This window comes from Saccostrea cucullata, unplaced genomic scaffold, assembly GCF_032062105.1.
Source record: "Saccostrea cucullata isolate Sc308-1 unplaced genomic scaffold, CSIRO_AGI_Scuc_v1 ctg5690, whole genome shotgun sequence".
NCBI classification, from domain to species: Eukaryota; Metazoa; Mollusca; class Bivalvia; order Ostreida; family Ostreidae; genus Saccostrea; species Saccostrea cuccullata.
In genome coordinates, this window is record NW_026929051.1 from 4,560 (window position 1) to 17,231 (window position 12,672).

Below are 12,672 nucleotides of genomic sequence, written 5' to 3' on the forward strand. Positions count from 1 at the left end.
GGTATCTAATGCAGGTAATTAAACATATTTCCATTTTTCTGCCTTTCATCGATAATATTGACTTTTCACACCATTGCCTACTTGTATGTCATTTGCTCTTTGTATGAAATCGTAATACTACATGTATGAGGACGAATGGTCAATAGGAAACAAGAACTGTTAGAAAACCTAATTGCCTTACTGGTTTATAGTGAATAATATTGAAGCAATCATGATGGCTTTTGCATGCAATATATCAAGAAAATGAAGGGTTTTCATACAGGAAAATGGCAATTTTGCAGAATTCAACAGTTAGAAAATCCTCTTGAAGTACCCTTAAAGGAATTACCTTGAAGACAAAATGACTTTTACAATACAACAATTTTGAATTTAAAATACCACATACATGCAAGTATTCTAGAGCAAAGATTCATTGTTAAAGAAATTCAGCTCAATATTTTACAAGTGTTTAGAAAAAGAATAGCAGAAAAGGCCTAAAAATTTAAAATCCATAAAAAGTAAAGCAAACCAGTATGCCAATTGATCTTTAAATTAACTTATCAAGATGCACCCATACGTCAAAACATATAGCTCTATTTCTGTAAGCGTTTCGAAAATTATGCTAAAAATCAAGTGGAATAGACTAACTGCCAGATAGACAGAGGGAAAGCTAGACAAACAGACGGACAGACACAGAGGAAACCTGTAAAGACAGGGAAATAAACATCGGATTAATGGACATAGGTAAAACTAAAACAACAATAAAATTATAATCAAAACACATCAATGAAAACTGTTGATATTTTTTTTAAATATCCCAGTGTAAACACGACTTAGAGACAGAAAAAGTAAGAATTTATATAACTTCAAAAATAATCTATCTGAATAAATTATCGCAAAAATAAGCTCGTACCTGAAGGTATTAGTGATAGTTGCATCTAAAAACATCAGTCGCATAGAAGGCAAATCTATCAAAAATCACCCTAATACGTGTTACAACTTCAACACAGTCTATTCAATATTATTCCGCATTTTTGGAAACAGGGACATGAACAGAACAACTTCTTTAATAACAAACACACTTTAAAATATAAATTTTCTTTGAAAAGATAATTTTTGTTTAAAATATCATTCTTATTCTTTTAAATTCAAAACTACTGATGTAAAGAAAATTCAAATTTTGTAATTTCTAGAGAGTATTCAATTTGAGAATTTCGATCGATCTCTTACATTGATATACTGTAAATCATTATTAATTTGCGATAACTTTATTTTCGCGTAAAATGTAATTGCGAAAAAGAACCATTTTTGCGTATATTAGCATTGTTTAAGATTGTAAGAACAGTAACCATTATTCGTGAAAATTTTGTTTCGCTGATAAAGAGTAAAAGTAATTAAGGTATAGCAAAATTTATTTATCTACATTATATTACAGCATTCTAATATTTAATGAAATTTCACTCGCATTTTTACTTTTTTCAAATATGAATCGAAATATTTAGTGGTCAAAAGATTAAAAATTATAGATGTGAAATTCATAGCTTCAGTCGCAGGTAGTATTTTTGTATTCTGATTAATAATTTCATTGTAGTTTTCCTACCTATTTCCTGATTCGAAAAATACACAAGATAATGGATTTTATATTCAATTTTATTTATTACATTGTTTTATACAAAAACACCTTTAGTTGCATAACAAATCTGTCTGTGGGTTTCCATTAAGGTAAATGTGTAGTGTTGAAAGTTTTCCTGCGTCACGTAGACAGTTTGGCACGACTTTCATGAATGCCTGGAAACATAAACAAAAAATCTTAAACAATATTCTTGGAAAATACATTTTTCTGTAGAATAAAAACAGCATTGAAATTAAATCATTTGTTTTCTTCGAAAGTTATAGAGAATGATTATGGATGGATTTAAAACAACTACCATAACTTAGCAGTGATACATGTAACTCTCTTATTAAATAAATAACATTTTAGTTAAATTTGCTAATCGCAAAACGTTACTAAATGAATTGTGAAGATATGTTTTAAAAGAACCATTGAAACTAAAGTAAATATGCTTTAGTGCATTAAATAAATAATACCTATACTTGAATTCGGTTATTAAGAATAGGAAATTAAACACTTAAAAGTGATTATAAAGTACCATGAAGTCCTGCATAAGAAGATGGATACTTAAATGATTATATTTTTATATACAGTTCTTCGCAAATGAGAGAAAATGTCAAACATGCTTACCCCAAATGATGATTGTGAAGGGTGTTCATATCTTGTTGAGGACAGATCAGCTTGAAAGGCCCATCCAAAAGCATTGAGAACTCCACCATTGTATAGGAGGAAAACAGGGAAAAATCGATCACAGGACATATCGGCAGTTGTGTCAAACCAGTAATGAACACCTAAAGAGTAAAAAACAATGTATCAGCAGTGGTGTTAAATCAGTAATGAAACCCTAAAGAGTAATGAAAACCTAAGGAGTAATGAAAAAAAGTATCAGCAGTTATGTTAAATCAGTAATGAAAACCCAGAGAGTAAACAACAATGTATCAGCAGTAGTGTCAGATCAGTCATGAAAGCCTAAAGAGTAATGAAAAAAGTAACAGCAGTAATGTCAATTCAGTAATGATTGTGCACCTATCAAGTACAGAACAATGTATTAGCAGTAATGTCAAAACAGTAATGATTGTACATCAATAAAGTACAGAATGAATATCTACAAAAAGAGGAAAAATGTATCAGCAGTTCCATTAAGCCAGTTATGAGCACGCACAGAGAAAATATCAATGTGCATGTATCAGCTGCAGTGTAAAAACAAAGTATCAGCAGTAACGTCAAACCAGTAAAAGAAACATATTTCAGGAGAAATGTCTAACTACTAGTAATAAAACCAACATTGTAAATAACAATGTTGAAGCAGTAGTGACAGACCAGTTATAAACACCTTTAAATACAAAATTAAATCAACAGAAGTGTCAAACCAGTAATGAAGACCACTACAGTAAAGAACAGTGTATCAACAATGTTGTCAAACTAATGTATCAGCAGTAATAGATGCCAAACACCTATAAACTTACGAACAACATCAGACCAGTTTTATCAAACCAGTGATGAACATGTCGAAATATAGAACAATGACAGCTTAATTAAATGCCAATGTGATGTAAAGGCACTAAGGCTCCACATATCTCTCAAGGTTACAATTTACTGAATTAATAAACTTTAGTTAGTAATATTTCAATATTGACGATTACCACAAATTATAAAAAAAGGTAGGGACTATTAATATTTTTGATTTAAAAATAATCTGTTTCATTTATAATACGATAAGATATCGTTTAAATTAAAATCTACAAACATGAAAATTATTTTTAACAACTCGTAAATGATAAATCAAACAATGAAAAATTACCCATGGCAGGGAAGCAATGGCCTTTGACCCACAATGTAGACCCAATGTCGGATTCTCGATGGGGCATTTTGATAGAGGCCATAGGATCAGTACTATTTTGTATGTAGAGATCTGTCCCCGTACCCTGATGGCTAAACTGAGCTGCGGTACGTCCATGTGTGCATATCGAATCTGAAAATAAAATCATCATCTAAAGATATAAAAGCGTTTCATTTTTACCTTTTAAAATAAATAATGTCATGACAAATATTATGCTGAATATTTCATAAGGAAAATGATAAAGCACAACGGAAGATATTAAAAGAACTGGTATAAAATATCTCATACTTGGTGCGACAAAATAGGCTGTCATATAATGCTTGTCGCCATCTTTGATCATGGGATGATTTTGAAGATTTGATGCCGGGTAACCATTGCTTAGTCCTGTTGGTACCTATAAAGACGCATACACATTTTACCCAAAATATACAGCAAGGATGTTAAATAATACTTTAACAAAATGAAAAAAAAGATAATATAAATATTGAGCATAACCGGTACTTGGCCACCTTAAAATTTCTGTTCTGTTAAACAAATTGGAAAGTTGAAAAACGTATCTTTTCAGTGCAGTGTATTTCAATGAAATTCCTTTTAGAAACGTATAAACTGTACCCCAGCCTGAATACCAGCGATGTAACCGTTAACGTCGTATATCAAGATGACGGCAGGGTCGTTATTTTTCATGTATCTCTTTCCGAGGAAATTAGGATGTCCTAAATCCAAAAAAAAAAAAAAAATGAAATTACGCACATGTATCCATCCGAATAAGCCGAATTTACAATATATACAGAAAAGTATTAATACACTATTTTTTTTATAATTTGGTATATTGTGGGGGAATCAAAATTGGTTTGAAAGTTTTAAATAAATGTTCAATATAAAAAATAAAGGTAGAGAATTTGGAGTATTTACATTAATCCGGGCAACTGTAATAACCACCATATTATATTACAATTCATATATAATAAAATCCAAGTTTAAATCGAATTCATCTACTTATTTTACGATACACAGCTAGATATTACTATTAAGTTTTTATTTATACTGATTTTACAGATATCGTCTACTCACCACATCCAGATATCATTGTGAAGCCTTGATGTTTGGCATCAGCCTCTGTTCTCGGCATGTTGGCAAAGTTGGTACTACTGAGAGGGTTTATACCCCATGTCACTGATAGGGATGAATAAAAACTATACACATGAATTTTCATTTTTTTCAAACATTTTAATATAGGTAAAGAATTTAAGGTATGCATCCTTGTTCAATTTTTTTAATTTATATAATATAAAATAAATATAGTCTAATACAAAATTAAACCACATGTATAAAAATGAATAAGTATAACGTGTATAATGTAAAATAAAAATCATTTTTAAAATATACCGGTATTGCAAAATATGTGGATGCAATGAAAATTTTTCCAGGTCAAAGTTCATTCAAACAAATTAAATCAGAAGCAGAGCAAACACAGAACCCTAAAACATCAGAGGTGGGATCAGGTGCCTTTAACGATCTCAGTATATGCATAATGTCAAAAAAACAAGTTTTGTAAAGAAATTCATATTCTATACACCTTATCTCTTTTGGACACATTTTTTTAAAGAATGAGACGAAAAAACAAAATTCTTAAATAAGCATCTTGATTTCCCAAAATCTTGACGGTACTGTAATTTCACCTTCAGCGTTAATCCCCACTCTGCTTTGTGCATGTATACTGTTTTTAGACATCGGATAAGTGTAACTGAGCAGAACACCCAAGCATCCACTTACCTTTCAATCCATCCCAGGGATGAGACTTTGCTGAAAAAATTAAAAACCCATTGTACTAATTGCGTCTCATATTGCATATGATTAAGAGATATATCTCAAGGTTTGGAATATTGAAACAAAATGTGAAATCTTCGGATATCTTGGAAGAAAAAATGAACGAGTGTATGATACTTACGCCCAAATAGGAATCCATTGCATACACCAGCAAGCACAACCAAATTGATATACGTTGACACAGCCATACTGTTAGTTGAAGTAAATTGCAAGTAGATCTAGCTAATATATATAGCACTGAAGTACCACACATTGTTTTACTGCTTGGTGCTTTAAGATTTTCTTCTGATAAGGGTGAAAGAGCGGGCAAACTTTGGAAAATTCAATGATTTGATGTAAAATGTTTCAAACTTTTCCTGTCATCATTTTCACAGTGGCAGAGACTTACTATTTTTCTATATGTAAATAGTGCATTTAATGGGAATTTATTAAATTTTCCGAAATGAGACTTAAGATTATTTCTCTCATTTAAAGCAATCTCAGATTGCCCTTACATATACTTGAATAAACAATGCTGGATAGAGTGTGCATGTAGGAAATACAATAAGTTTGTATAATAGAAATTTGAAATAATTTGATTTCATTGCGAGCTAAGATTGTATATGAACTGATTAAAGAATGAAGTCGCAATTACATGTATATCAAATTTAATGCTTTTTATATTTAAATCAGTAAATTTGAAAAAAAAGAATCAAGCTCTATGTCGTGCTATAATAAACTTTCTCTTAATAAAAGTACAGAAAGTTTTTTTTTTTAATTTCGTTAGATAGTACGGAAGCCCGTTGAGGCCAGTTCAGAGAGAGAAATATTTTTTATTGCGTTTAATCGCAATAATTATTAATATTTTTTTTTTGCGATTAAATGCAAAGTGCTTTGCATTTAAACGCAATGATTATTGCGATTAATCGCAATGTTTTGCGTTTAAACGCAATAATTATTGCGATTAAACGCAATGTTTTGCGTAAAAACGCAATAATTATTGCGATTAAACGCAATAAGAAATATTTCTCTCTCTGAACTGGCCTCAACGGGCTTCCGTAAGATAGTGTATTAGATTGATATAATAGTTCAATAAGCTCTTAATCTGTGATTATTATGTACTCTCATACTTGGAAATCTTTTGCATTTTTTTTCTCTTTTAAAATTACATTTATGAAACATACATGTACATTTTTTTTTTTAAATCAGCTTAAACACGTGCATGGTTTATTAAACAATGTTGACCTTTCTAAGAAAATATTGATAATCAAAGTGCCAAGGAAGCGTTCTAAGAAATATTCCATTTTGAATTACCATTGAGAATTAAAGAAATATTACTGTCTTTGAATTCTGAGATTTTGTCACTGTATTCCAATATTTGGAATTAGCGCTAATGATGTGCTAACATATAAAAGCAATAGATAATCATTGAAGTACACCTCGAGGATTATTAAGAAATAGACATCTTAAGAATAATTAACACTCGTGGATCGTAACGATGAAAAGCTTTTAATTCAAATAAGTATGAATCGATGATAAAATTGAAAAAAAGGATCATCAAGAATCAGGAATAAAATGATTTTTTTAAATCTAGACCAAAAAAAAATCAAAATCTTAATCAACACATACATGTCTTCTTTAAAAGTTTGATATGAGATTGTAGACAAATATTTTTTTAAAATGACTGAATTGAAGGAGTTCTACCAGAATGAGCAATATCAGTGGTCTTCAACTTTTTTTTTTGAAACAGAGTATCAAAATCCAAATTGCAAGCCGATGCTATATATTGAATAGCGGGGAAGTGATTGGAAGTCACTACGGTTTCAAGAATTCAAATTGTGGTCATCAATAACTTTCTCTATAATGAAATACGCTAATATGAAACAGATGGGTCAGACTCTGTGGTGTCTTTTATTTCGAGAGTTATTCAATTCAATGTAGGATTGAAACTGAATTGGTGAATCATCATTGAAATTGTTACACCATTCTTTACACATTAATTTCCGTTTCGCATCATGACAAGGAGCATACTGCAGTTTTGACTTGTCAACAGAATATTCTCACTTCTCTTTGTCACCTTAACGCCCCTTTGATGTTTAAAGATCTTCTTGTTTGTTGTTTTAGAGATTATTGTTTGTTGTTTTAGAGATTATTGTTTGTTGTTTTAGATCTTCTTGTTTGTTGTTTTAGAGATTCTAGTTTGTTGTTGAAGAGGTTCGTGTTTGCTTTACTTCCTATTTGTTTTGTTTATTTGGATTTTTGAGCTTGATGACTTCTCGTCATCTCCAAAATGTCATACTTGAAAAAGGGTGAAGATAACGAACAATGATATATACAGTAAAAAATATATATAAAAACAGTAAAAATCTTAATTGATTTTTTATGAACGATTGTATTGCGTGGAGGTATTCAAAATTCTGATCTGTTGGAATTCCGTTGTCACTAATTATGCTCCATCATACCTGACCAGATTTCATATTCTTTGAAACAGAATTTATTCAGAAAACTTTTTACAAAAAAAAAGAAAGAAAAAAAAATAGATAAATAAATAAAAAAAAAAAAATAAATAAATAAAATTGCTGAATACTTCAAGTTGACTTTAGATATCTCGACAACGTATTATTAATCGTTACATTTATTTATTTGACACATTCGATACATGCAAGTAAACGTGAAGTTAAAGACATCACAGAGTCCGCAACGTCATCATATTTGGATGTTTTACTGACAATAGACGATAAGGTCCAATAGATAATGAAATTGTATGACAAGCAAGATGATTTTAACTTCTTCAACGTCAACTTTGCTAATTTATGCAGGGGTTTTTCACTATCACATGCATCTCCCAACTTATACTCAAAAAGCTTAGGATGCTCGATCTGAGAACGATCAATGTTTAGCCATGGGAAGTTTCCGACAGATAAGTTGATGTAACAGGGTTTTAAACTACTTGTATGTTGTTTAAAGTCTGCATTCCGTAAATTCTATGGTAATTATAATGACAATGACAATATAATTGCGTCGTATTTTGTCTGACTAATTTCAGACAAATTGTTAGGCCGTTGTTTTATACTTATTTCGACTACGGATCGATCGGAATGTTCCGTCTACATGATGAATGCATCGCCTGCGTGGCCCAGTGGTTAAAGGGTCTGCTCTAGAGGCGCGAAGTCATATTACCCATAGTCCTCTGCACACTCCGCGATTGGTATAAACGAAGTCTGGTGGAAGTTTGGCGCAAAGTAAGACGTTAATCATTACATCTCGGGTTCGAATCCCATTTTGGGACGTGGAGACCGATCATTCGGATGAGACCACAGAAATTGAGGAACTGCGTTGCAGTAGGTACCTGCTGGCACCAAAAAAGATCACCCACTGCTCAATGGCAAAAATTGTCAAGAATTGGACAAAATTTGCAGCTCTCCACTGGCAAGTGGTGGAGTCGCCATGTATGAGTGAAAACTTCTCTAGAAGGACATTAAACAAAACAAACAAAAGATCATGGGGGTGGGTGGGGGGGGTGTGACCGGTCGATAGGATATGCTTACTCCTCCTTAACACCTCTTGAATTTCCAAGGGGTTCTAGTGTGTGTCCCATTCAAAAAATTGTATTTCTGTGAATAATTTAATTTAGCTGTTACACGTCAAAAACCTATTACTTTGCTTGACGTTACTTTTAAAATATGCTAATTTTGATGCCTTTTTCTGGAGGAAAAATTGTCTCTAGCATTGTCTACACTGAAATTAAATCATTAGAAAAATGAAGCCTATTTCAACGATATAATATAACTTGGGACAGTTTACGCTTTTTTATAAACCGCTTCGCTTCGCGGTTTATAATGCGTAAACTGCCCAAATTATGTTACATCGTATAACATAAGATGAAATAAGCTTCATTCCTTAAATGTTTTGAGATCGATCACTGTTTGTTATCTTCATTCTTTTTATTAGGTATCGTACACAATGTCTGATATCATGACCTGCTCCATTCTGGACTCCACACAGGGAACAGTGGCTCACATGATATTCATGTCATTAGCTTTTTATTTGAAAAGACATTATTTCATGTAAACATTACTTTTCATGCGCATTTCATGTGAAAAACTTTGTATGACATTTATATATTTTTTTAAAAAAGTCTTTCACTTTCATGTGATGTTTTCTTTTTAAGATATCTATGCGATATGTTCACTTCATATGAAAGTTATTAATCACCCATTCTCAATATAAGGGCACAAATGCCTCTCTGATTTTTTAAAAAATGAAGTTCAAGATAACAATTTTTCTATCAATTACCTTTGAAAGAAACTATCTGAAGATTTTGTTTCCAATTTTTTTTTCATCAAATTTTAATACATGGAATAATGACAAACACAAAATTAAGGGTGATTTTATCGAAATGACTTGAAATGTACATACTCTTTCTTCAATGTCCAAAAAGATATGTAAAATAAAAATGTAGTCATTAAAATCACAATTGGAATATCCCGTCTTAACACCAGCACATCCTACCAACTCTGTCAGCAAGGGATATTTTTGGCATACGAAATTTTTCCTTTTAAAAAACAATTATATATTTTGATCCAGATGTATAAAAACATTTTTTTAAATATATCTCTAAATAGAGCGATCAGTTGTGGAAGGTGTCATTTTCATATCAGATCGTATGAATAGATCAACATGTACATATAGTAAAATTTTATTTTGTAGTTACTGTCTTTTCCTAACATATATCCATGCCGATTTAGACAATAAGTAAATGAAGTACATTTCAAGATATATTTCTGTTTAATGTCAAAAAGCTTAAAATTGATCTAAAAATTCAGAAGTTTATGTCCAAAAAGGATAACGTATTATGTAGACATTGTGTTATATGTTCACCACATATAAAGACACGACTGCCTTAAAATGCTAGGTAACGTGAAATTTCAAGCTTGTAATAATATGAAAATTAGTAATAAAAAATAATTGAAAAAAAGCAATTATTGACATAAAAATCATTTCAATGAAGTGTTTTAAGAAATCATAATGTATACAAAACGTGGTTATTTGTCACCAACTACATGAATGTCACGTCATCGGTAACGTTCATCTCACATATTACTGGGGAGTCCTGTCCACCTCAGTAATTTCCATTCTTTTGTGCTGTTCAAAATTGACAGGACGTAGGTTATACCTGTGATACAATATAAGAGTCAGACGTATTTTGCTATGATCTAACAAATTTGTTTTGGCCATTGAAACTTAATATAAATCATATTAATATATTGAGAGTCTTGTTAACAATTTCATTTTATGTTGCAACACATTTAACTCAAACAACGTACTTTTGCAGTTCTGAAAAATTTCCCAAGACAAGGATTGATAACAAATCTGAGTATTGTGTGCCTTTCAGTATTTGAAATGTACACTATGACCGTCTTGTGTTCATTTGTTTTGTTTCATTTTTCTTGTTTTGTTTTGTTTTCTTTTTTTTTTTTACCAATTTAAGCCTATGCATATCTTGTTTTAAATTATCAACAACAATTGAATTAATATTGACGAAAAGTCGCATATTAAAAGTAAAAAACTGCAAAAAGGTTGCTAAAGATGAATTTAAGACACTTTGAAAAAAATTGATCTAGCATATTAACAGTTACCACATTTACGAAGATTGGGGGTGCATTTAGATGGATTTGAATGTGGTCAGTTGTCAAATGGATTGTAACGATTATTTCGTGTAAACGCAATCATTGACTAAATAAAAAAAAAATTTAATCGCAAAATGTACGTTACCATACGTAACGTACATTTCAAATATAAAAATCAATTCTCTTCCACAAGCGTACGTTTGACACGCAATATTTTGATACTATTTGAACTTGCATATCATAAGAAATGCATCATACAGGTTTCATTCAGAAATATATACCAATTATCAAAATTATATTGTATAATAGATTAATATATTTTTTTCAATATCAGAAACGTTTCTTTTATTAATTTTGGGAAGCCGACCTCCAACCTTTGAAACTTTCCTTTGTGTACACATTCGAGTGTGTGAAAAATGAGCAAACATGAAAATCGTGCTGAACTTAATTCGAATTTCAAAATAATTATTTCAATCACGTACATTTCAAATGAACACTTTTCATGTAAAAAATAATTTTTAATTGTGTTAAGCAAAATATCTTTGCCACTTTACAGGATACAAGGGGTTGCTTATTCAAGTCGTTATATTTTCCGCTTAATATATATTCTTAATGGAAGAATATAGGTAACGTACATTTATTTCTTATATCTACGATTGAAAATGTCTTTTATTCCGTAAACATAATTATAAAAGTTGCTAAAATTGTTCAATTTCATGTTACATTATCTAAGTAGGAGTAATTAATCCTTTGAAATTTCAAATTTAGCCCATCAATAAATAAAGGAGAACAAAACTATATGGTGTATAATCTTTGTGTTTGCTTGTAATTTTGAAAAAATTAAGCGACAGGGACATTGCACATATAAAAATTATTTATTATCACAAAGAAAATGTATTTATTGTTATGAAAAGAAATATATATGATACAAGGTTTAACTTATCAGAAAATTTTTACTTGAGAATCAAAACTATATATTACACAGAGGGGATTCAGCATAATATTTGCCTCAGCGACAGTAACGTACATTTCAAATAGGCTACTATATGAATTTGGAACATTTTAAATACCCTTTCATATCGATAAATAGGAATTCTTATTCATTGTTATATGACTATTTATAATGTTGATTTAAAAATTACATCAGTGGTATTTCTTCTAAATGAAAACGAGGCGACATTATTTGAGCCCTTATATTGAGAATGGGTGAATGTCAAAATCACTTGAAATGTATTGTTTTCGTCCTTTTCTCATGCTAATAATTCACATGAAATTCATGTGAATTTCATATAAATTTATAAGAACCACTTTTGCCTGTGTACCCAGAAAGCACAAAATTAACGATATCGATAGAGACTTAACTCATATAATAATCATACCAATAATTTGTCTGTGTTATATTGAGATAGAAGAAACGCATTGTATTTCTTGAATACAACAGACAAAGCTTAAGTCATGGGCTTAACCATTTCAAGGGAATTGGTTGAATTTTTAAAAATATATATATAATTAATAATATAATAATTTATATTATATATAATTCAGGGCTAATTTATTACCATTCAAATAGTTGGTTTGGTAAATATCCATAGGCAGAAACACGATTGTGGAAGGTGTAATGTTTTCATATCATATCGTATGATCATAGATCAACTACTAATATAGATTTTTTTATTTAGTGAAAGAATTTTCCTCTCCCCTTTCAATAGAATGAAAAGAAGTTATACCTATATCTTGTTTATGTCAAATAAGGATTAAGGTTGATCTGACATTTTAGAGAAGTTGAAAATGTTCAAACCTTTGCG

The 12,672-nt window shown here is 30.5% G+C and overlaps 1 protein-coding gene across 1 annotated transcript; it reads right to left on the reverse strand.

Moving 5' to 3' along the window:
* Window positions 1-1,611: 1,611 nt before the first annotated feature.
* LOC134279683 (uncharacterized) lies at window positions 1,612-5,452 on the reverse strand. The gene is made up of 8 exons (XM_062762109.1): window positions 5,380-5,452; window positions 5,205-5,234; window positions 4,503-4,604; window positions 4,044-4,144; window positions 3,720-3,825; window positions 3,393-3,563; window positions 2,222-2,382; window positions 1,612-1,767 (listed from the first exon to the last, which is right to left on the reverse strand). The coding sequence occupies exons 1-8, from the start codon at window positions 5,444-5,446 to the stop codon at window positions 1,663-1,665; spliced, it is 843 nt and encodes a 280-aa protein (XP_062618093.1). The 5' UTR covers window positions 5,447-5,452; the 3' UTR covers window positions 1,612-1,662.
* Window positions 5,453-12,672: the final 7,220 nt, after the last annotated feature.

Coding starts and splice junctions, on each gene's coding strand:
- LOC134279683 (XM_062762109.1), bottom strand. CDS start 5,446: ATGGCTGTGTCAACGTATATCAATTTGGTTGTGCTTGCTGGTGTATGC. Junction 4,145..4,502: donor CACAATGATATCTGGATGTG/GTGAGTAGACGA, acceptor TTTTGGATTTAG/GACATCCTAATTTCCTCGGA. Junction 3,826..4,043: donor TCGCTGGTATTCAGGCTGGG/GTACAGTTTATA, acceptor GCGTCTTTATAG/GTACCAACAGGACTAAGCAA.